Here is a 25,664-nt window from a genome sequence, read left to right on the forward strand (position 1 = left end):
AGGCCTCCAGGAACAGTGGCATAGATCAAACCAAAACTAAGGGGAGGGCTAGGGGGAGTAGGGTCATGCACAATTAGAGAAATGTGGAATTTACCTCCACGCTGTTGACTGAACATAAGGAGCACACACCTGCACTTGCATTCTGTTCCTGCAAATTTGCATTTCCAGCTGGGAGCAGGTTTCAACCCAACTGTGCAATTTCTTTTGGCCAGGGATCCGTCTCCCTTCTCTGAAGCCAGAGGCTGCAGAGGGGTTGTCACTGACACCACAGGGGTCCCTGAAGTCCCCAAATCCCTTTGGATTTCTTTCCCTTTCTCACTGATGGCTCACAGGCACCACTGCACCCAGGAGCAGGGCACAGTTCTTCCCTGCCTGAGCAGTTGGGATCCTTATCCTGAACTGATACATGCTGTGCTGTGGAGATGCCTCTCCTTTAGACTACAGACATGGGATTTAAGCTTGCTAAGTCTTTTCACTTTATGCCCCTGTGGTAGTTTGCATCTGGATCAGACTCCTGGTACAAATCTGAGAACCCTTAGGCCTGGATTTAGAGCTTTTGATTCAAGTGCTGAGTCTGTGGATGTTACACATTCTTTTGGCACCAGCTGCTTATCAGCAAATCCCTGCCACAGGTTAGGGGATTTGCTGATGCCTTGCCCTCTCATGCAGCTGCATCACAAAGCACCGCTGAGCCAAACCCGCTGAAAGTATTTAAACTATCACAGTTCCATTTTGATGGAGATGGGCAGCAAAGCAACCATGCCTGTAGATCTACCCGTGTCTTTAGGGCATGAATGCTTGACAGGGGAGTAGCTGGAGCCAGTGAATACACGAACTGTTTTATTGGTGTCGGGAATGCCGCGGCGGGAAAGGGGCCCTTTGAGCGGCTCACGCTCGCACGGGGCAGCAGGTGCGGTCACCCGTGCGGGGGCCGGCACACGCGGCCTGTCAGCACCCCCACAGCCGGGCCGTGCCCTGCCGGCCCTGCCCTGCCCGGCCCCAGCCCGTGCCCCTGCCCGGCCCCAGCCCGGCCCCTGCCCGGCCCCAGCCCGTGCCGGAGCGGCGGGAGGAGTGCCGGTAGTTCCCTTTCGGGGCATTGTGGGAAGGGAAGGCGATGCGGCCCGGCCTCACCTGAGCGGGGCGGGCGGGACGGAGGCGGCCGGGCCGGGCTGGGCCGGCTCCCAGCCAGCCGCCGCACCATGGTGAGTGAGCGGGGCCGAGCGGAGCGGGGCCGGGCCGGGCCGGAGCAGCCGCCCGTAGCCCGCCGGAGCCGCCGTGCCCCTCGACGGGCGCGTTGTCAGGGCGCGGAGCGAGGCCGGGCGGAGCGGGGCTGCCCTCGGCAGCGGCACGCTGAAAGCCATTCCCAGGCGGGTTCGAACCAGGTTTGCACCTGTTCGGGGAAATGAAAGTTCTCTTCCGCTTTGTTTTCCGACCCTCGGGATGAGCCCGGGTCACGCCGAGAGCCTTTCTCAGGCAATCAGGAAAACAAGGCTGTTACAGAGAAGCTTTATTTATAAAGTCTTGCTGTAACTCGAGGAGCTGAGGTGCAGGTCGGCTCCAGTGCCTGCAGAAGGATCGAGTGAGGTTTCGTGTGGATGTGTCTGTCCCTAGGCTGACTGGGGGCAAGGCGGGTCCGTGTTGGGGATGGGTTTTCCTGTGACGGGATCGTTGGGAAGAGCTTTTCCCCAGGTGTATTCCCTGTGTCAGGTAAGTGGGGGGCTTGCTCTGCAGCGTTACCTCCAGCCCGGGTGCTTCTGCACCACTGCCGGGTCTGATGGGGCTTGGTGGGATTTGGCTGCACCTTTCTATCAGGTAATGCATCAGCGAGAGTGTGTGGGTCTGGTTCTGAACCGTCTGTCGGTCACCAGTGGCACTGTGCTGCCCGGCTCAGGGCTGGCAGTGGCGAGTGTGAGCTTGGAAGGGGCAGCAGCACTTCGGGTTGAAGGGCTACGGGCAGGATCCGCGGAGGGACCCTGTGCCTCTCCAGTGCTGCCTTGGTGTTGGTTTGCTGAGATCAGAAAAGGTTGCTGTGGATGCTCTCTTCTGTAAAGAATGGTGGCCAACATCCAGAGAGCAATAGCTGGATGTTCCCCACGGGGTGGGGGGACTGCCTGCTCCCAAGTAGTGAGATGGCCAGTGATGCCTCTTAATAGAGAAACCATCTCAGTGCTTGATAATTCAGGCTTGAGGCAGGTTCTGCGGGCATGCCTCGAGCTGCTGTCTTGCACAATTTGCCCATTGTGCACCTGTAATACCAGTTACTGGCAGTGCAGCTGAACAGAAGCCTCTCAACTCCTTCAGTGGAGGCCAAGTGCTGTTGTTTGTCTCTATTCTCAAAGGCAGAGCTGTGTTGTTTCTCTTCAGTGGTTAAGCCAGAATGCTAAATATGTGTTAGTCTCCTGTATTTAGAAAGGTGTACCTGTCATTATATTTGCAAATAGAATATGCACAGTAATGAGTTTACAGATGGCAGGGCAGTCTCCACACCTTAAGTCCCTGTAGAGATGTAACTTTTCTGGTTACACCCCGAGACAGCCCTACATACCCAGTTCCCTCTGGTAAAGCTTATGTAAACAACTGGAGTTCCTATTTTGCCCTTGAAGGTCAGTAAATGTGGAAGCTGACTTCAGGGAATCTGATCTCAGAACTCTCCTTGATGCGGGTGCTTCACACATGCCAGTTTTCAAAGCACTCACCATAGTCCCGGAGGAGCACTGCTTTTACAGCAGTGCTGCTACTGACGATCTGGAGTCTGCCTGCTGTACTGATGGTTAGAATTTTACAAGGTGAGTGTGCATTCTTACAAGTAAGAATTTTATTTTTCCTTTTTTTGAGGCCATAGTACAAACGCTTTCTGGTATTCCTGCATTATATTAGTGCTGTCAGCCTTACCCTGTTCTTCTCTTGAGGATCTGGTGCTGATGAAACAGTGCTTTTGTCAGGGAACTCTGGCTTTAAAATTCTCTATAATCTAGTCTCTGGGAAGGGCTTGTTAACACTCGGCTGTGAGTCAAGAAAAAAGTGTTTGCTGGGTTACAAACCAAGAGTTAGCCTTATCCAGGCTCATGAGTGATGATCTTTATATAGGTAATTTAAACTTTCCATAGACTGGTTCCTCTGTTCTGAAATTTTGGAATGAGTTATGCTTGCCACAACTGTGTTTTGGGATGGAATTAAAGGTGCTTGTGGAAATGGTACCATGTCTTAGCAAGAGGGTTGCTCCTATTGTTTGCTCTCTTGCAGATTTCCATGTAAGTTTCAGGGAAGAGTTTGTTTAGCAAAACTGACTTCATATCCAGCTGAGAAAGAAAGCTTTAATGCCCAGCTTCTGCTTTGTGACATGGTTTTTTAAAAATTACTTTTTAGAAAGACTAAATTCTGCTTCCTCTCATGTAAGCAGAGTTACATGTCGTGAGGGATTGCTGTCTCAACAAAGAGAGTGGGGAGAGAGCACAGAGGAGAAAAAGATAAGTCTCCCCAAGGACACGTGTTGCTGTTAGTCTCTTGTGCCTGTAAGTGTTGCAACACCTCGATCCTACTGCTGCCTCCGTGTTATCAGGATTACTTTTGTGAATAAATACAGGGCTCTGCTTGCGTAGCTCTGCATGCAGAATTGGTGCCTCTGTAGTAAAGGGTCTGATTCCCTCCTACGTGTGCTACTCATCACTACAGGGAGACAAATGAGTACTTGTGGGCATGATCTGAAACCCTGGAGAAAGATCAAAAGAATCCCATTGAGCACAGTTGCTCTAAAAATGTACTTGGCCTGAATAGAAAAGGAGTTGGCAAGCACTGTTTCCACTTAGCAAGTCATTTGATAACCAGTCACTGATCTAGAAGCTGGGGTGGAAATATCAGTTGCTGTGACTGCAGCTGTGACACCTCCCTAGTGTTTGGAAATGAACTCTCAGCTCTTCTGAATATTGATCTCATCAACACCCTCAATGCCCTTAATTGTGAAAATTGACATAGATCTGCAAAAGACATTTTCAGTGCTGCACAGAATTTACTATTTACAGTTCTAAGAATGACTTATTATTTTCCACATGATACACCTGTGTATTGGTCTCAGTGGACAATGAACTTTGCCTCTAAGCATTTACCTCTGAAGGACGAGGAGGGCACGAGATTAGAACAGATGAGAGGAGACAAAATGACAAATAAATTAATGTGTTGTTGAAGGCAGCAGTTCTTATGCTAGATGACAAAAAAAGTTCATGTGGTATTTCTTTTTTAATTTGCCTTGTAGTGAACTTTTACTGTGGTAGTACATAATGGCAAAGGAATTATGTTAGAAGCCTGTTAGAAGATCCTGAGTTTGTAGACTTTCTGCTTGCAAAGAAGTGACTGCAGGGGAAGTGATAGAAACACGTGAAAGCATGAACACCAGGAAGATTGGTTGCTACACAAAGAATCAGGGTACATCCTGTGGAATTTTTAGGCACTAAATGTATAAAAAATAAATAGGAATACTCTTTCACACAGTGTAAATGACTGTTTTCAGTTCACTGCTGTGGATGTCCCAGTAGTTAGGCAGTTCATAGAGGGTGGGGCCCAGGTGGGTTGTCTGCATGCAGTTTCTGTTCCTTATTCTTAAACCTGTGATTCCTGGAGGGACTGCCAGATGCTTTTACACATGCTCTGCTCATTATGCTTGTGCCCTTCTGGAAGCTGCTTAGAGCAGAGTACAGCTCAGGGGCAGATCCATAATCTCTCATTCTGTTACTCACTGTCATTGAGTTGGATTTTAGAGCAGCATTTTGTGGGATTTGTGAGGAAAAATGTTGGAAGTGTGTAATCTCTGACTTGCCAATTTTGGATGTTCCAAGTGCCCATGACCATTACAGATTGTCACTGTTTAATACTGGAGCCCACTCAGACCATGCAGGAAGTCCCATTCATGCTTTACTGTCCCTGGATATTAAGTTTATTCCTGGAAAGCAAAATAAATGTTATGATAGATCATCTGCTGATTATTTTCTTAATAATCAGCAATATAATAATTCTTGTTTTTCAAAATATATTTATTTTTTGCTCAGAAATAAGGAAACTGCAGGCATGTCAGAGCTAGGAGTTACTAGGATGTGGGATGGCTTTAGAGAAAGCCATGGCATTTAGGGTGGGCAAATGGGATAATGGGCAGCTGGGTCTGTCCTGAGGCAAGAAAATCCATATCTTTAGTTACTTCAAAATCCCATGCTTTGTAAATGATCCCATGGACCTTCTGAAGCCATCAGTTACCTGCAAGAGCTGCAAAAGGACAATGTGATGAAAGTACTGAGGAAACTGGTGAGTTGGGGAGGGCAGATAGAGCTGCCCTTCCCTCAAGTACTTGCAAGATTTCTGCTTTGGCATCCACATCAGGCATTTCTGTGAGCCAGCCATGGTCTTGCTAGTGATGTCTAAATGAAAACAATGCTGCTTGTGTGAAAGGATTCTGTCTGTATCATGTGTGCCCAGTTCCTGATTTCCATCCCTGCCCTTTCATTTCCTGCTGTCCCATTCCTGCAGGCTGTCCTCTGCAGGAGGACTTGGCTGCATTGGCTCTGTGCTGTCTTGAGTGCCACCCCTGGGCCTTTGCATTTCTGCAGCTGTTGCAATGTAGAGAGGGAGTTGCAAGATCCAGTCCTGCAAGCATGGCACTTCATTTGGGAGTAGGAGTACAGCATGCAAAGGCATTGGGCAGGATGGGAAGGTGCAATTTGCATTTGTGTGTTTGAGGGCAAGCTTGGCGTGCCTGTCTGGCCTGGAATGTCCTGATGTGTGTTTCTCAGTATTGCAGACATAACCCCAGCTACTTCATTCACCGGTGTTTTTCTCTTCTCTAGCTTGCTGAGTTTGTGTAGGATGTCCATCTGCTCTCCTCTCTTAGGGAGGGCATTAAAGTCCCTCTTCACTAACCAGTAAATGCCTGGTGTTTCCTTGCTGCTTGCCTTTGGAGCTTGGGATACTTTTGCTCAGACACTCAAGCAGTTCTCAGCAGCACAGGAGCTCTGAGGTCACCATCCTCTGCTTAGCCCCCTGGGGTAAGTGATGGGCACAGACTACAAAGGAATGAGAAACAAACCCACTGTTTGAGTAAAATGCAGAAATGTACCATGTTGTGCCTTTGTTGTGCAAGGCTGTGTGCTGGAAGGAGAGCAGGTGAAATGTTGGGTGAGTGCCTGTGTGCTCTGAGCTCAGGAGAATCTGTGGGAAGTGCTGCATGAAACTCTCAACAGCCTCTGGGCTCAGGAGATGGGATGGGAAAGAGGCAGTACCTCAGGCATTTCCTTGCTTTGAAGTGCCATGACAGAACTTGGAGAAACAGCAGAATGAATTTGTGATCCTTTCTCATTCTACAGGCTAAATGTTGGGCCAAGATATAAAGCAGTTTGGAGGATTCTCTGCTCTGGCCCCTCCTTCTGTAAACAGTGGTTGCTGCTTTTATGTTTATGCTTAGGTTAAATCCATGTTGGTTTTTTACCTTAAAGAAAAATTGCCATTTTAAAAGGGAAAATGGAGAATTTCTCAATTGAAAACGCCTAAGTTAAATGCTTCAGTGTTTCCATAAGATTATTCTGTGCTCTTTCAGAGTTATAAACATGATCTGAACTCACATGTATCTTTAGTTCTTTTGGAGCTCAGGAACGGGTGTGAGGCTGCTGCCCATCTGCACTGTTCCTGCTCCACCAGACAGGGAGTCACCAGGCTGGAGCAGTGTCTGTGAGCTCCTGAGGAGCCAGCTTAGCTTGTCACCCTCTGGGTGTGCCTCCCTGTCCCAGAGCAAAGGTTTTTAACTTTGCTCCTGGAGAGGTCAGAGGCAAGGGAAATGCCTGCAGTGCCTCCATGTAACAGGGCTTTGCAAATAACTGATAAGGCAAAGTGGAAATGAAACTAAAAGAGCTGCACCTTTTGCCGCTCCACTGGGTGAGATTTTAGCTCTGTTTCTTCACTTGGGAGTTCAAAGAACAGGCTGGAAAAATAGCTTCTTGTGCCTTTAAAGTGCACTGGGGTTGTAGTGAATTAGGAATAGCTCTCAGCAGCTTGTTCAGCCTCTCCTCTGGTCCTTCCTCCTTGTAGTAACCTAAGGAAGGGATCCTCTGCCTCCCAAAAACATGTAAGCAAATAAAAACATCTCTAAGAGCCCAGCCTAGGAGGCAGAGGGGATGTGATAGCCTAGTTAATAATTGTTTCAAATCTCTTCAAACTGCTGCTTTCTGTGAGCTCAGCCAGCTCCCATCCCTGCTGTGTGTGTCCTGTGGTGGCACTGAAGGGACAGTGCTGTGGCTGCTTCCCTGGCCTGCTCTCCTATGGCAGAGCCTGGGCCAAACTGCAGCCTGGTCTGTGCTTGCTTATTACCTGAAAACTGGGGTAATTCCACTGGCAGGAATAAAAATTTAAGAAAATTAAGAGTAATTATCCTCTGTAAGAACTGGATGCCATTGCCTGCATCTATCTCTTTGGGGCTGTTTTGGAAAGCTGCCTCTGCTCTCCAGAGCACGAAATCTGTGCTGTTGGTGGGACAGCCCAGCCTGTGAGGAGGAGGCACAGGCATGCCTGTGCTGTAGGAGGACACCGGGCAGGAATGTCCTGTAGGGAGGACACCGGGCAGGAATGTCACCAGTCCATGCCTGTGCTGTAGGAGGACACTGGGCAGGAACGTCACCAGTCCATGCCTGTGCTGTAGGAGGACACTGGGCAGGAATGTCACCAGTCCATGCCTGTGCTGTAGGAGGACACTGGGCAGGAACGTCACCAGTCCATGCCTGTGCTGTAGGAGAGCACTGGGCAGGAACGTCACCAGTCCATGCCTGTGCTGTAGGAGGACACTGGGCAGGAATGTCACCAGTCCATGCCTGTGCTGTAGGAGGACACTGGGCAGGAATGTCACCAGTCCATGCCTGTGCTGTAGGAGAGCACTGGGCAGGAATGTCACCAGTCCATGCCTGTGCTGTAGGGAGGAATTGATTCATAGGTGAAGGAATGTCACCAGTTTATGAGAGATGAGCCAAGGTCAGAGGACTGGACCTGCTGGATGTAGAGATAAGCTGGAGCAGAGCTAGAGGGAGCTTGGGCATTTAGAAAGCTCGTTGAGCTTTGTTTTCTGGTCCTTAGTTAGGGATCAGGAGGGAGCAGCTTGAGCTCAGCCACCCTGTTTTGATTATAGTTTTATTTAACTCAAGTGAGGCCATTGAGAAGGTTGTTGCTGTCTGGATCGATACCATGTGTTATAAATATCCTTCAAATGCTGGTGTGCTGGTCCATTTAGAATCTTCTGTAATAAGATAAGGGTGAGTGCTGCATCATGAAAAGCATAAAATCAATGTGTAACTATGGTCACGTGTGCCTGTAATGATCTGGCACAGCTTTTATTGCATGGACTTTGGATGTATTGTTCAGGGGAAATTGCTCAGAAATATTCCTAATGGAGATTAAGTGAGGAAGAATCCTGTGCCAGGTAGGCAGCAATGCACTGCTTCAGAATTTCTGTGTTGCTGGATTTGTGCATATTTTCTTTTTCCTTATTTGCTTACATCATGCAGACTAAGTACGTGTTTGAAATTTTAAAGCTGAGAGCCAACAGTATTTAACAAACATCTGTCAGCTCCTGTGCTGCTCTGAATAAATGTTTTAGTGACAGAACAAACAAGGAAATTAATATTTTTAATAAAGTAGTCTGTTTAGAATTTTACATATTTGCTTTAGGTCTGAAACCCCAGAGTGTGTATTAAAAGTCAGTAGTAGCCAGATGGGATTTCATGTAAGAGCAGAATACCAAAACCCCTGTACTTGAGTGTGTTAGTATTCTGTCTTGTCCTGATGTGGGTAGATTGTTAATAAGTCAATAGGTCTGTTCAGTGCATGCTTCTCATTTCACCCTAACCACCTGGCATTCCAAACCAGCTGTATGTTCACTTTTGTTTTTTTTTAATTTCAGTATTTACCTCCCCCCCCTCCTCAAAACAAAACAAACTCACTACACAAAGCACAAACTAAAAGGAATTTTTTATTCTGGAAATGTTTTGGAGATTAAAAAAAAAGCAGATGGCTTTTGAATAATGTGAATATTCACATTTTTTAAAAGTGAAATTTTAATGAAAGTAGGTTTTGTTCATTTTCAGTTGTGATGTAAAAGTAAATACTGATAAAATACTGTTTGTTGGGAAATAGATTCTTTCATATCAGAGGAAAGAATGAAGAATAGTAAAAGAAAAGCAGAATATGAACTCTGTTAGACTAAAACAGTGGCAGCAGATGAAGCAGACTGCAGGGGAATCAGAGTAAGTGAAAAAAGAACTTTCACATAGCAAGTTGCTTCCTCTCCACCAGGTACAGCCAGTCAGGCTGGTTTTCCCCAGGCTTCTGCTGGCAGCTGAAGTTCTGGATTTTCATGCCACTTCCCATTTTATGTGGTCTGGGAAATTTCATTGATTAGCATGTCTTGTATTGTCTGTTGCCCTAGAGAAAGTTTTAAGGAAAGCTGAAAGTTTCCTCACTTTGCCAAGATGTCTGTTTAAGGATAGCAATTCCTAATTTGCAGATTTTACTTACATGCGCATTTCAGGTGTCTGTTTTATAAAGGTGGCTTTGATTTTTTGAGGGCTTTTAACCAAATTTGGAGAGGTTACAGCTGAAGCAGAGTGTAAGCCCAGAGCTGCCTCACCAAGCAAATCCTTGCCCAGCCACACACCCAGACAGGAAAGAGGATTCTTGCTCTTATTTCTTCAGTCTTCCTCTTGTGCCTCCCCTGCCCTGAGGCTCCTTGGTGAGTTCCCATCTCTGTCCTCCTCTCCTCCCCCAGGGACATGGAGAAGCCAGATGCCACAGAACAGGTTTGGAACCAGTCAGCAAATGTTATGCAGGTTGAATTACAGGAAGAGGAGCAGCAGTTGTAGTGCACATTCTTCTTTCTCACAGTGCAATGAATTAGAGCTTCTTGCACACCCCTGGAGATCACCTTGCAGGAAGAAATTTGGCATCTTTTACATGTTTGTGTTATTAAACAGTGAACTGGAGAAATTACTGTAGGAAAGTCCCTTTCCCATGTATTCATTTTTATCTGCTACCCCTACAGTTGGTTTGTTGTGTATGGAATGAAATGCAGCCCTTTAGACAGTTGTACTAGTTGTTGCAGATTAGGTTAAATTTTAAACCCTCTGTAAAGGCAAAAATGATCCAAGTTTGAGCCTACTGAGCCAGTTGTAATGGGTTTGATAAATCTGAAGTGTGTAATGGCCAAACAGTGGGGAAGGCTGCACCAAAGGGGATCTCCAGTCCTGGCAGGGAGCAGGCCAGAAGACAAGCTTGGGTGAGCTGCTTATCAGATTGTTACAGCCCATTAGTTAAAGGAGGGAAAGGTCTCCCAAGGAAGGTGGAAAGAAATCACAGTGTGTGTTAGTTTCATTTGTCTCTCTTGTATTTGTTGTTCATGAAAATGCAAACCTTCTGTATTTTGCCTTTTTGATGTCTATTCTGTTTATTGGTAAATTATTTCATGTCAAAGTCTAGCATTTGATTTTCTTTTTGTAGCCCTGAAACTAAGGGTGTTGGTTTTTATCCTGGTACAGTTGTGTAAATCTTGATAGAACAGAGGGCCATAACTTTCCAGTCTGTTAAGTAACTTACTGCTGCAATTGATTCATAGATGCATGAGAAGGGGGTAGAGTTCCATGGTTTAAATGCTTGATATAAAAAGTACCCCAACAAACTATTTTTCCAATAGCCTACAAATAAAAAATGCTGTAATTTGGATTATTTGCTGACGTTTATGGAGGTCATTTTGCACAGTGCTGTGGGTGGTTTGGTCTGATTCAGTAAAACAAGCTAATAAAATTAGTCTCAGCTCCCAGACCAAGCTTGTCTCCACAGACTCCACATGTGAGGTAAGCTAATGCTCTCTTAGGAACTGTACTCTTCATCCCAACCCACTCAGTCTTGGACCTAAAAATTCCCTCTGGCATCAGCCCTGGCTCTGGTGATTGTTAGTCACAGCCAGCACGCCCTGGGATGGTAAGAAAGGAAACCATGCACTCTGCTTTCTAAGATATTCTGCTTGTAGCAAGTCATTTACCTTTGTTTTCCTCTGGAATTAGAACTTTTAAAGATGAGTAACGCATTGCAGGATAATCTACTTCTCTTTGCAGTTTGGCTGCTGAAAACAAACCAAAAATTTCTTAATCAACATGTGTCTTGTCATCAGCACTACAGGAAAGCAAATATGTTTTCACAGTCAAGGAGCAAGGAACAGATGAGCTGTTAGATCTGTGTTTGTGCAGTATTTCAATATTAGCAGGTTTATTGATGCATCAGAGTCTTTCCAGTGGGATGTAATGAACAGAGCAATGAGAGTGAGGAATGTGTTGTGTCCTGACAGTGGGGCTGGGCAGAGCAAAGCTGAACTGAATGGAACAGCACTGGATCTTGAAACTGAAAATGCTGAAAACCATTTAACCTTTTAAGAATGTATTTACCTCCTACAGAGTTCCCCAAATTGAAGGGGATATTTTTGCTTTTGAGTACCTGCAGCTTTCTAATAAGTTGTTTTATTACAGTAATTCTTAGCTGGTCAGTGATACATACCTAGGCTTGAGGGTGCATTATTTTGCTGCAGACTATAAAATTTAGAATTGTGCCATTTTCTAGCTGTATATATTACTGTAATAATAAAATTGCCATGTGAGGTATGCAGTTACAGTCTTCATATGAAGCAATGTGGGACAGGAGACCTAAACAATGAGATTTTTGGAGCTTGTGTATGAACATTTATGCATTTAGGAGCATTAATGGATATTTTCTGATTGCAAAAGAACATTGCCTCAGCTCATAAAAGTGATGGTGAGACATCACCTGCAAGTGTAGAAGAAACAGTGGAGTTCTCAAAGCAGTTTTAAGTGGAGAGCAGCTCACTTTCCTATGGATGAAGCATAACATCCTGCAGTAACTAATTGGCAGAAAGTGGTGGAAATATTCACAGTGATTCCCTGGTTTATTGGTATTTAACCTTTAGAGGCATGAGGTTTAAAAACTCCAGTTTAAGGTCTCTTGGGTCCAACAGCTGACCCTAAACCAGAATACCTTTTAATTTCCTTTTCCTATTGAAGCACTGCAGGCAAAGGATGCCACAAAGCTCACAGCCTTATGCTGAACATACTTTTGATAGAGATTCATTGACTCCTTCCCTGCATTTTCAGTCAAATCTGATCATCCTCTCCTATCTGATGTTTCACCATATTTATAGTAATTTGTTTATCAAAGAGCGGCTACCTCTACCCCATGGCTTATAGATGGACTCCTGCTGACCTGCTGCCCTTATCTGTGGAGCCTATGCTCTGTTTTCAAAACACCCTCATCTGTACAAGGGCTTTGGAGTTAATGTGCTGTGCAGCAAGCAAAACAGCCTTTCATTCAGCCAGCTCCTCAGTGTGCAAGTGTGTTTTTGGTGAGTGCTGTCCCTACATCACCTGGGAAGGGGTAACCCTGGCAGCTGCAAGATTCCCATGTTGAAACCCAGCTGGTAATATGAACAGAGAAAGGCAGAACCATGGTGCTTTGCTCTTCGCTGTAATCAGGCCATGTGCCCTGCCAGCAGCATACTTGTTTTTATTTAGCAAGCTTGTCTGGAGAGTATTATAGGACTCAACAGAATGCAGCTACAAAATCCTTGTAATTTTATCAAGCACATTAGACTAACAATGGCAAGAGCCTTATATCCAGCCAAAGACACACATGAATAAAACCTTCCTCCTTTCCCTAAAATGATCCCACATTTGAAGTCTTTCTCAGTATAGTCAGAACTCTTATCTCCAGATTACTCAACAACTATGCAACTCGATAGCTAGAGAATGGTTCTGAATTATGAATGAATGCTTTGTTTAAAATCCAGTAGCTTTTTCTTTTTTTTTCCTTGTGTAGAAACTTCTCTGACTTCTCTACTCAGACTTTGCCAGTGTGGAGTGATTGTATCTTCACAGAAATCTGCATTGTAATCTTGACAGTGATTGTGAAGACTAATTTTATAATCCTCATTTGGAAATGTAGTGGTGAAGTATAGGTACAGCAATATACTGGAACAGGAAGCAAGGAGCAGAAGGGATTAGGGTAGAGATTGAAAAACCTCTAGGGAAGGATAAGGTCAGGCTAATGGTCACGGATGTGGTAAGAGACCTGCTGGATCAGGGCTTTGCAAGGATTGGGAGCAAGTGAGGAAAGTGAGGCTCCTGTGCTTCTCCCTGGTCCCCCCAGGATCAGGGGAAGCCAGCAGTCACTGTATGGACAGCTGGCAGTGTACCTGTCACACACATGGATACAGCTGCAGCTACCCTTCCTGCAGACACCTGGGGCCTGGTATTGGTATTGGTGAGAGCCCAGTCAGGATGCCTGGCAAGAGCAGGGCACTCAGATGTCTTCAGCCATTAAACACATCTCTATCTCCCCCCACCCCCCAGTGGGTTTGTAGGGTTTTTTCCCATTTAGCAGGTGTCCTGTTGGAGAAGGATGTTATGCTCAAAGTGATGTCTTGCATTCTTAAAGCCATTTTCATGCTCTGGGTGAATGGGATACTGTACTGCTAATATACATTATGGTCAGTTATTTTAACCTGCTAATAGTACTCTTTATAAAAATGTGAATTGATACTTTTCTCTCAAAGCCCCACTGGCATTTAAAAGCTGGCTCTTGTATATTTCAGTAATACTGTTTATGCTGGGCAGGAAACAATCATAGGTCAAACCTTGTAAAGTTATGACTCACTTTAAAGTGGAAAGTTTTGAACAGTATAGATACTGCCCTTTATTTAATACAGTATCACTCACTGATTACAGTTGTCTGAGTTTCATAATATCCCAATTTCTTCAATAAAACCAGTCAAGCTTCTTTTCCAAAGTAGGTTTTTTCTGCCCCCTTATTACCTCTTCTAGGAACCTGTTGTTTTGTGATCTGAAATAGTGCAATATCAGAGTTGTTAGTGATTATGATTACCATCTCAGTCTTCATATTTCTAGCCTTCTGCCACACTGACCCTGATTTCCCTACTGCTGTTGTGGATGTCTTTATTCCCTTCACTGAGGGATCTATTTTGCTGGAGGAGGGGGTGGTGCCCTCTTGTCACCACTGCAAAGTGTTGGGGCTCCTCCTGTTCCCCAGGGCAGGGGCAGAAAAGGAAGCAAAGCTGCTGTTTGCACAAGGTAAGGAGGATGGGTAGGAGAGGATGTGAAGGGTTTACCTAGGGAAGATGTGCCACAGGGAGGGGAGAGCTGCATGGGAAAGAAACAGGAGAGAGGAGAGATCTTTCCCATGCTGAGCCTCCCCCAGACCTCACTGACACCGTGTCCAGCCATCGTGCCAGGCCAGGAGGTGTGTGGCCAGGACTCGGATTTCTGGTGCCAGGCAGAGGAATGCTCTTCCCTGGCCTTGGCCCTGGTGTTAACCATGTTGCTTTGTTTACCCTAGATACACTTTATACTGCTGTTCAGTCGGCAGGGGAAGTTAAGGCTTCAGAAATGGTACACGACGCTACCTGATAAAGAGAAGAAAAAGATCATTCGAGAAATTATTCAGATTATTTTGTCTCGCAATCAAAAAACAAGTAGTTTTGTTGACTGGAAAGACCTCAAGCTTGTTTACAAAAGGTGTGAGTAATTTTGTAAGAACATATAATCACTGTTCATATGAGTAACACATGCTAGAAGAGGAAAAACAAAGGCTCACCTAAGGAAAAGCAGCAAACAACGCTCGTAGAGCTGGGCTGAGTTAGGAGCCTGCCATTGGCAATCTGGGTATAGCAAGGCAGTGTCCCTGGACAAACCAGCAGGGTAATTGTGGGGTGCAGAATACTTGTACAGTCTGTCAAATGAGAAAAACATGAGTAATGTAATGGGTATTGGTGTTTAGAAGGCATTAGACCTCACTGCCCCTTCAAATTCCACAGGGTAGCCTGGCTGAGATGTGTGTGCTGGATTTTATTATCCGTGGAGATTGGAGAAATTGTTCCAAGGCACTTCCATAATTCTGTCAAATTTGGTTTTGAAATATTTGTTGCTCTGGAAAGTGTTAATTCTCATTTCCTTTTCCAAAGAAATCACTGATCCCCAGTTACACAATGCCCAATGTTAACTGCCTGTTTGTTCTACAGTTGCAGCAAACAAATGTAGCCTTAATGTGTAGTACACTGAGTAAATTAATCATCTCCCAATAAACTGAGTTCCCTGCTGTGATGGGAAGCATATAAACATCTGACCAGAAGCTGTGACAAGTTGGCCTCCAGCCACAGTATCAGCAAGCTGAATAGATCTTGGGTTGGTTTAAACATAGTTTTGGTGCAGGTTAGTTACAAAGCTTCTTTGGTCTAAGCAGCTTCATTCATTCTGGCCCTCTGTAAAACACTGTCATTTGACAGCCAGCAGATGACAAATGCTGAGATGTAACTTCTTTCACCTTTGCCTTATTTTTATTTTTTAATTAGAAGGGGTGGCTTCTCCTACAGTCTAATTAACCCCACTTACTGCAGTGCTATTGCAGCAGGAGGAGGAGACCTGAAGGAACTACTTACTACTGATTTATTGCCTGTTTCAGTGTTACAGGTGTCCCACTTCACCAAGAGTGGAGTTGATTCTTCTAACTAAAATAATAATTTGTTGAAATAATTTGATCTTTGAAGGTGTCCTCTGGGACACTATAAGAGTGACAGAAAATGTTTACTTTAGAGACTAGATAAGAATTAACTATCAGGTGAATGACCTGTAAGAGAGGAGCAGAGCACTGAGGTCCCAGCTGTTCACTGCCATGTGTTTGCTGTGTTTCCCCAGGTATGCTAGTTTGTATTTCTGCTGTGCAATAGAAGACCAGGACAACGAGCTGCTGACACTAGAGGTCGTTCATCGATACGTGGAGCTCCTGGACAGATACTTTGGAAATGTAGGTTTCACTTTCTCCCATTAACTCATTCCTGTCTGTCTGATAAACAAAATTATGTGAAGCTGATTTGCTTTGTGTTCCATCTGCTGCACTTGCCCTGCAGGAACTCTTAATCCAGAATGAAAATAATTATTAGAGTACTTTTTAAAACAGTGCTGAAATGATCATAAGATTGTTTTCTCAGCCTTTTCCCACTCACCCAGAATTAATCTTGATGCTTTGTATGTCTGTTTTGGTATAGAATTTGAAGGGAAAACTTCAGGAAAAATTATTAAAAAGACTCAAAACAGGTTTGGTTTTGATTTGTTTTGTTTGTTTTAGTTTTGTTTGATTTGTTTGGTTTAATTCTCTTTCCTGACATCTTCAGATATACCAGTTTTGTTTGTCTCATAATACTGTGTAAGAATTAAGGACATAGAGGCAAAAGATAAAATAATCTTTTTTAAAGACTTAGAGAAAGTCCTCATAAGTCTTTCAGTAAGTCTTTAGAGAATACAAGAGACCCATCTTTTCTCTGAATATTTTTGAAATGATCCTGCCTACCTTAATTCATAACTTAGTTAAATCAATGTGCCATGACTCGTGTCTGTACTGCCTCAAAACTAAGAAGCAGTTGGTGGCTCCTGTTGGGCAGGGAATTTTCTTGCTCTGTGAACCCAGGTAACCCATACTACAAGGGCTGTGTAGGACCTGTGACAGGGTTAGTGGGCCAGGAAGTCAGCTTGGATCTCTGACAGCCAGCTTGAAGTTAATAATAAGTGGAATATCTCTGCTGTAAGTGTATATGTGGAGAGAACATGTGCAGAAGCTTCAATATTACATAACATGCAGTTTGTTTCTTCACCCTGCTACCTGCATAGGGCTGCTTATGCTGAGGATATTTGATCATCACAAGAGCTTTTGGCCTAGAAGTGTTTATGATACTGTAAAAATGGTTTAAATCTAGTTGTGGCCTCTTGTTCTGGCAGGTGTGCGAGCTGGATATTATCTTCAATTTTGAAAAAGCTTATTTTATTCTTGATGAGTTTATAATTGGTGGAGAAGTACAAGAGACTTCAAAGAAAACTGCAGTGAAAGCCATAGAAGATTCTGACATGTTGCAGGAGGTAAGGCAGAGGAGGACAAAAGGCAAACATCTCATCTTCTTAATCTTCCTTGTTTGACAGGAGATGAAAACACAGCTAAGCACTTCTGGTGCTTAATTATCCAAGAGTGTCTTGCATTCAGTTTCAACAGGTACAGCAGTGCAGTTACATAAGCTTTCAATTCAACCCTTTTGGTATCATCTGCAGGGTCTTCATAAAAAGCTGTTGCTCTCTTGCAGCTTAACTGCTAGAGTTTATTAAGAAATAGTTTAAGATGTATCTAAGATACTTGTTTAATACAGGAACATAATCTAAGGTTATATTTTAGGTATGCATATGTATATGTAAATACAGAAAAATCTCTTCTATTTCACTAATAGCATTGGAAACATGACCTACTATTAACATTTAAAATTGGAAAGAGTATTTGCTGGCAAACTCTGCTTTCATTCAGAAGCACCTGGGTAGTTTTTCTGCAGGGCACAGATATGTAACCCTTATTCAGAGCCCTGCAGGAATTCTATTGTAACTTGGAATGTAATGAGTAACATTGAGGCAGGAATGGCAAAACCAGTTGAATGTGATGCGTTTCATTCATTTTTTTCCTTGGAAGTGAAGGATCCATCACAATCCTGAAGGGAGCAGCACAGTAGTAGAACTGGCTTGGGCTGTGCTGTGGGATTTGAGCAGGTTTCACCTGCTCTGCCCTGGGCACATGGAACTCAGCCACTGTGTGCAAAGGCCACTGGCATGATGAGTTTAGCCACAGCTGTGCTATGGCATGATTTAAATGGCACATTTTAAACCGCTCTGTTACATGTTAAAGAAGAATTATTTCTGCACTTTAATCAATTTTATATAATTTCCTGCAAAACTATAGCAGTCCTCAAAGAGGACGAAAGGATTTCTATGAATATTACTGTACCATTCCATAATGCATCAGGTTTTTTTTGTTGTTTTTATTTTGTTTTCTAGACAGTGGAAGAATACATGAACAAGCCTGCATTTTAATGTTAAACTACCTGGAGAGAAAACTGCTGTATGCACCTCTGAAGTGCACTTCCTGAAATTCTTCCCAATGTGCCAGATCCTCAGAGAAATACCAAAAACCAATAACTGAAGGGGTTTGTTTGTATAATGGTGAAGATGAAGGTCAGCTAATGTAGCAAAGGGTTTAACAATTCTGTGCTTTGCATTACTCTGTACATGAGTTTCTCAGAGTTGTTATTTCCCCAGTCTAGTTTCTCTTCTCGTTGCTGGACTCAACTCTTGTTTTGTACCACGTCTTTTAGCTACGGGTTTTGTCATCACAAGATGCTCCTCTGACAGTACTTTAAAGAGGTATTTTTACTAGTTCTGTTCACTGCTGACTGTATGACTCTACTTTTGTACAAATGTCCATTATTTTGACTGTAATGGTTATTCTTCTGTAATAATAATTTTTTTCTAAAAGCCAAATTGTTGTGGGCCCTGATTTCACAAACTTGTTGTGACAAGGTTAACTGTTGAAGTATATGAAGAAATATGCATCTCTTTGGGGCAGCTCCTTTCTTTCACTGTCTTCCTTCTCTTTTCTGCTCTAGTCTGCTAATAAGACTGCTCCAACTGCTCCTAGAGTACACTCCATGCCTCCTTTTAATCTGGAAGACTGTTTGAAGGTAGCCTTCTCCTAAGTTTAATGAATCCTCTTTTCGCTGCTGCATGCAGATGCTGTTTTTCTGTCTTTCCTCTCATTTTCCTATCCCCTTCCTAGATCCTCTCCAAAGGTTCCAGACTTTGAAATTGTGCAGCATGAGTGTAGGAGAAAATCTGAAGAGAAAAGATCAGCCTTTGGAAGATAATATTGTGTATCTTTTGATATCCCAAACCTGTATTTCCCAGTAGAGTTTTCCAGTCTCAAATTCACTCACCTGTTGAGATGATCAGCTTTCTAGTAGTTGAAGATGCCCTGGTTTTTGAAGGTTGAGCAATTTAATCAGCTTTTTATAACTTTGCAAGGTGTGAAAAGGATAACATAGTAGAGAGGAGTCAGCTGGGCTGAGTGTTACAAACCATTGCAGCAGAGTGTGTGTGGAGCCAGGTGTGCTAACTCACCTGTCAGTGCAGTTCAGACTCTATAAACTGATTGAACTGGCTCCCTTAGAGAGATTGTCCTTTAACAGAATCCAAAGCTCAGAGAAATTCTGTGTATCTGAGCCCATAACTCTCAGCTAGATGTTTTGTTTCTGTCCAATCATGAAATTACTCTACAAAAATTAGGGAAGTTATCAGACAAATATGCCAGAATGATGTCAGAATTGTTGCCTTTCCCTTCAACATTCCCCTTGATTTCTGGGATGTACAATCAATATTTTCTTTCAGAGGTCTTTCTAATCTTTATATGCCCTTTATAATCTTTTAAATGCCCAGAATAAGAATGCTTATTCTGACTTTGGTATTCCTCCCTCCTTCCTCATCAGTTTGCATATTCCTACAGAAGGGACATTGGGGTTTTTTGGAAAGTGGGGGCACTTTCACACAACACAACTTTGCTGATTGTCAGCCCACTATTCTGCCTGTGCTTTCCAGTCTGTTAGTAAAACTGTGACAAACTGGTTTGTAGCATCATGTTGCTCTTTTTTATAATTATTTTATCCATCTGTTTTCTCTGTATTGATGTCAAAAGCATGCTTTCAGCCTGGAAAAGACAGTGAAAATTTCTGAAGGACCTTTAATAGCTCTGAAGACAGCCAATTTAATAGTAAATTAATGAAATTATGTTATTAGTATATTATTTTCTTATGGTTTGAAATTAAGTTTTTTAAAGTACAGTGTTTAATTGATTAAGAAATCACTTCAGAATGTGCAAAGAGGCTCCTTCTGCTCTTTGCCTTTATAAGTGACTTCTACTAACTGAAATCATCAGTAGTTTGATTTTACTCCCTTTTGGAGCCGTGCTGTGATTCTCTGACTCTTAACAGCTGTCATGTTGGTTGAATTCTGAATTACATCAAAATAGGAGTACCAAAAAGATTTCTTGGTACAAAAGCCTTCTTTTCAGTCATTTTAAGGAGAGCTGGAAGGCTTCTTGCTACATCATTTCAAGTTGAAGAGAATTCCTGATGGAAGAAAATAATGGACTGGGTAGAGGTACTTATACCAGCCATATCAGTGTAGCATCTGAAGTAAATAGCATTGCCAAACTGGTGTATCCAGTGTCAGCTTGAGAAGTGTGAAGGAGTTAGTCTGGTAAGTGTGAAGGAGTTAGTCTGGTTTCCTCACCCTAGTGCAAAAATTCCTGGGAATATGGTGTGCCTGTTGTGCCACCTGCCTCTGTGCTACAAAGATGAATGGAAAGCATGTTAAGTACTATAAAAGAACTGCTGAATTATGTTCATGCTTCAAGAAACATCTACAGGCTCCTGCTGCTATTGTGTGTAGGAGAGCTGCACAAAGCAGGAGGTGAGCCTTAGCTGATGTGACTTTTGCCTGCATACTTAAAAACAGGTGGGTTTGAAACATAAAACATGTATTTAAACTTCTTAGAACCTTCAGTGAGAAAGAGATCACTCAGGTAAGTAACATTGTAATGGAATTCAGTTTACCTCAGGTCTTTCTCCAAAGGGAAGAAGCCCAAATGAAGCCCAGTTGTTGTTGGGTCACCTTTAGGTTGCTGTTAGACTGCACCTGTTCCCATCTCTCTGAGCTTCATTGCCACTAACTGAACCCTAAACAGATTGGTGCACTGCAGTGCCTAGCTCATCAGAGGATTTGTGTCTCCTGATGTCTTAGTTCCATGATTTTTCTTGGAGCAGGAGATGCATATATCTTGGTGTACATATTCACTAATCTCTGAAGCATTGCCATTTATATTTGCTGTTGATGTTTCTCTTTCCAGCTTGCCTGACTATGCTAGGCAATGCTCAATGTCAAGTTTTCTGAGAAACTGTATGAAATTATTATCCAAAAAAACTATTAGCAAGCTCCTAAATATTCCCCATCTGATAATCTTTTGCCATTACCTAAACTCTCACCTTGCTGACAAGCTTCCAGCACATGTCCTAGTTTGCAAAATTGCATTTACTAAAATAACCATTAATCATAGTCATGGTGCTAGCCTAGATTCCCTTCCTTGCTCTCACCAGCCGCATGTAACAAAAAGCTGCTTGATTTTCATGTGAGCATCCCTGCCTGGAGGACTCTTAGTGTGATCTTGCTGCTCAGTTGTTGGGACAGAGCTGCTTCTCTGTCATGCAACTATTTGCAGCACATAAGTTGAGGCACCTCTGCACATACCATGGCAGAAGAGACAAACATTAGACTGAGATAAAAATAAATGTAATAGTGTCCAAAGTGAAAGAGATGTGACAAATCATGATGAGTGAGAGGCAAGAGCAGCAGGATCACACAGGATTCATGAATTTTAATAATTTTTGTTTATTTTTTCATTGTGAATTTCTGAGTGTTCATTAAAAGGTGTCAGTTCTTCAAAATAATTTAAGAAAACTGACATTTAGGTTGCTTCCTATCAGTTGTTTCACCAAGAGCCACTGAATGTCTTCAATACCTTCCCCAGCTGCTCCTGCAACCCACCTGTGCTTTCAGAAACACCAGTGGGAAACTCAAGGTAAAGTTCAGGTGTGATTCTGCATCTGAATTTTCCTTGAACAGAATAATTTACTTACAAAAGAGTTACTTACTATTTTTTTCCCTTTATTTCACAGCCCTTTAAATAGAAAACATATTTTTTTATCCTCTGCTTAGGAGGAGTAAGTGCTGCATTGGTAATGGAGCATGCAGAGCCAATACATGAGGTGTTGGGGGGGGCTGGCTTATAAGGGAAGATCAGAGCGTAAATGTGAGTGGAGCTTTCAAAGATAGAGATGTTCAGTCCACAGTCCCCTCAAAATAACAAGGCAGGTCCCAGAGAGAGAGGGAAAAGGAGAGCTCCCATCCCTGCCTGTCCCTGACGCTCTGCTCCCCTGCAAGTGCGTGTGAAGGAATTTATTTCTGTCTGCACAGCTCCTGTGAGGGGGAGTTCCTCTCACCCTGCCTGAGATGACTAAACCCAAAGGTCTCAGTTCTGCAGCTGATCTGTATGGTGGGGTTTTCATTACCTTTAGCCAGTGTCTTTATGAGCGTGGAGTCTGCATCATCCTGCTGCATCACTGGATTTGTGGTGTAGAGGGCTGGCAGAGCTCTGAGCTCAGAGCAGGTAGCAGTGTCCTTCTGGGGGAGCTGACAGCATTCCTGCTCAATTCAGTAGTGTGCGTGCTCCTAGGCAGGATCACAGTACAAAGGAAATAGAGCTGTTGATTTAAATGTCTGTTAGCATATTTCAGGGATCTTTTTTCATGAGGGTAGCTGGGCTGGGTTACAGTGTATGAGTGAAAGCTTTGTATTTGTAGCAGAAATAACAGGCTGTGCTGCAGGAGAGTTAATGTTTGCTGTCATGGAAACCTGTTGCCTTGGAACATGATTAATGACACAGGCTAAGGGAAAGGGAGAAGCTATTCTTGAAATTAGTGTTCAGCAAACCCTAAGCAAGACCAGCAGTATACAATACTATGAATTTTAGTTATTTCAGATTCTGTTGTCTAGTTCACTTAACCTTGTCTTTTAATTTACTTATTCTGCAGCTCTTATAACCACATGGTTTTGTGCAAAAAAAGTAATTCAAAGCTAATCCTCTGGCTGACTAGAAAGAAATAGCATGTTGCTTGCACTTCCAGTACACTACAAAATTTGTTGAACTTTTGTGGAAAACACACACTGAATACAAACTTGTGGCTGGTCTGGAATGCCAGGGGATAGTAGCAGTTTAGCTGAGGACTTTTGCCTTTTGACTGTAGTGGTAGGTTTCAGGTAGAGTTCAGGAATATGAGGTAGGGAACATTTCTGTGGACTTAGCCATTTGGAGAAATCTGGTCACTCCTGTGTACTGGTGTGGTAAGGTTGCTATTCTGTAATGCTGAAAGGAAACAGTGAGGGAAACACACAAAAGGTGTTTTGAAGTTGGTGTCACCCATCTGCCATTTCCTTTTAGAATTCCCACTGAGACTTCTTTCTTCTGGAGTTCCTGCTCCAAACCCAATTTATATCATTGCACAGATTCTGCCATGGGGAATAGAATGTTTTTCTCCTGCAGAAGTGAATTTCTGTGTCTGCTGTAAAAAACAGTGCTGAATGTAGAATCTCTAGTTTACACAGGGTGACAAATTCATTACAGCTTGCTGTGAATTTCAGCTGCCCTCTGGACCAGGATCTTGCATGAATAAATTACCAGCAGCTCTAGGTCTCCCTTGCCTTGTGGAGATCACACTTCAGGGCCCTCCAAGCTCACAGCGAGGGGTCAGCCTTAGCTGGGCTGAGCCAACAATGACAAGTCACAGGGCAACATCTTCACAGAAGTTTCATGTGAAAGAATCTTTTTTATTTCTCCAGAGGGCTTGGGGTGGGGTTCTAGGTGAGTTTTATGCTGGATAACATCTCTGAAGGCACAATCTGACAATGCAGCAAGAGGGAAATATTCTGGGAAAATGAACAAGGAGCTGGCTGGGTTTGTAAACTGACAGCTACGCTGGGGTGAAGGTGTTTTTTTTCTGGTGTCTGTTGTCAAGGACAAGGTGGTCCTTGCTTGTTCTCAGAGCGAAAACTGGCTTGGATAATGAGTTCTTGCTTGGCAAAGGCTGACACAGGGTTATGCTGGCAATGACAAGAATGTTCTGCTGGCAAAAAGGTACCACAGAAAGCAATGAAATAGCATAAGTTATTTTAAAATACAGTAGTAAAACATTGATTCATTCTGCTTGGGTTAGTAAGAGGAAGCATCAACATTTAGCACGACAGCTCTGTCTGAATGATGATGAAAATTGTCAAAAAGGTTATGTCCTAATGTATATTCTAATATTTATGTTTAAGTCTGGTACAAGAGTGGAAAGCCTAATACCTCAAGAAATCTTGTTCATCCTTCAGTCCCAGGCAGGATCAGCTGCTCTTAAATTCTGAGTGATGTTTTTGTAACATCTTCAAATCAGCCTGTGGTGGACATTTCAGAACATTCCTGAAGCATCTGCCCTGAAACTGAACTCCCCTTCTGAGATGAAATGCTTTTCCTGATGCCAGCTCCTTTATTGCAACATAAGCCCAGTACAACTTGTGATACCAAGCAGAGATAAAGAAAAGCCTCCATTCATTTCCCTGCAGCAGCCCTTTGAGGGCTCTCTGTTCTGCTGTCCAGCTGCCAGGTAATGCTCAGCAGCAGGGAAGCTCAAGGCTGGCTGTGCATTCAGAATGGGCTCTTGGGTGGTGTTAACCTCAGTCCTCTTGAACTGCACTCAGTGGTGGTGGTGATGAGCTGGTCAGAAAATGTAAATAGCAACTCAACCAGTTAAAAGCAGGAGCATCATTCCTTTCTCTTGTTTTCTCACACTCTTAACTGCTCAAAACAGCTGAGCATGAGGCCTGGATTCAGCAAATGCTTTCTACTCTGTTACAAACATGGTAGAAATTTCAGACTGCTTTAAATGGGTACCTGCATTTTTGAGTTTAAATTACCCCCTGCCAGGCTGGCTCAGCACTGAGGAAACAGCTGTTTCTTTCCAGGTGTAGGAAAAGGGGAGTTCTTTTCACTGTTAAAACTCTGGAGTCATGTTTTAAGATAAAATTAATGAGAAATGAAGCTTGTTTAAATTCTAACATCTAACAGGTTCTGGCTGTGGGTGTGAGGTTCCCACATGTAATTTTCCAGGTGGGAAGCTGGAAGAGCTCACCCCTAACAGGCAGAGCTTTTCTGGAAGGCAGGAAATGAAAATATGAAATGAGGTGTGGTTTGAGGGAAGACAGTGAAGGAAGAAATGTCAGAAGGGATGATTTCTGGCTGTCTGGCTCCTCCTGTGGGACAGCTGCAGCCTGGTGCCTGTGGAGGGGAGGGCTAAGAGCACCCATGGACAGCTGGTTTCTGGCAGAGTGGTGGCCAGCTTAGTCCTGTTCAGGAGCTAAGTGCCGTAACAGTGTCCCAGGATGTGTTGGCTTGGAGAGGAAATGGGAAATGAAATCCTTTGGGACAGCAGGAGGAATTGAGGGGCTGGCAGCAAGACACAAGGGTTTGCTGTTGGCTGGCCTGTCCTGCCATGCATTAACAGGCAGAGAAACCTGTGTGTCATGTGCTAAGAAAGTTGTCATAACAGCCATGTTGCAGCATCCAAAAATCAGGCACCCTAAATATCTGCAATTACTCTGGTAAAAGGAAAAACTAACAGAAAAGCAAATGGATCCTTAGAGAGAGAGAACCTCCATTTGCCTTCTGTTCCTTAATGAAAACACAAAATTTGTTTATAAATGTACTGATGGTTGTTGAGGGGTTTCTGCCATTTCCTCTAGCAATGACTTTGTGTAGCTGCTGAGGGCTGTGTGTGTGTGAGGCCAAGCAGTAACGCTGGCACAAGTCAAGAGGAGTGAAAATGCTTCCTGCTCGCCTTCTGCCCCAAGGTGATCCCAGCCAGGAGCAGGAGGGAGGTACCCAGGTCTCTGGCACTCAGCTTCCCCTTGGCACAGGCTGGGGAAGCAGGAAATCTCTTAGCCAGGGAGGGCAGCCAAGAGCTTAGAGAGGTGCCCAGTGGCAGCTGGTGGGAGCAGAGGCAGACTGCCCTGCTGCCAGCATCCCTGCAGGGGCAGGACAAGGAGAGGCCTTTGCAAGGGGGAGGA

The 25,664-nt window shown here is 43.8% G+C and overlaps 1 protein-coding gene across 2 annotated transcripts; it reads left to right on the forward strand.

The window, feature by feature from the left end:
• Positions 1-1,060: 1,060 nt before the first annotated feature.
• Positions 1,061-18,437, forward strand: AP1S3 (adaptor related protein complex 1 subunit sigma 3). 2 transcript variants are annotated; one of them, XM_059479387.1, is made up of 5 exons: positions 1,061-1,202; positions 14,431-14,609; positions 15,786-15,894; positions 16,863-17,000; positions 17,955-18,437. In XM_059479387.1, the coding sequence occupies exons 1-5, from the start codon at positions 1,200-1,202 to the stop codon at positions 17,988-17,990; spliced, it is 465 nt and encodes a 154-aa protein (XP_059335370.1). In that variant the 5' UTR covers positions 1,061-1,199; the 3' UTR covers positions 17,991-18,437. The 2 variants fall into 2 exon arrangements, with proteins under 2 accessions (XP_059335370.1, XP_059335369.1); XM_059479386.1 differs by lacking the exon at positions 1,061-1,202 and adding an exon at positions 1,568-1,707.
• The last annotated feature ends 7,227 nt before the right edge of the window (positions 18,438-25,664 follow it).

The sequence above is a fragment of the Ammospiza nelsoni genome, chromosome 10 (assembly GCF_027579445.1).
Source record: "Ammospiza nelsoni isolate bAmmNel1 chromosome 10, bAmmNel1.pri, whole genome shotgun sequence".
NCBI classification, from domain to species: domain Eukaryota; kingdom Metazoa; phylum Chordata; class Aves; order Passeriformes; family Passerellidae; genus Ammospiza; species Ammospiza nelsoni.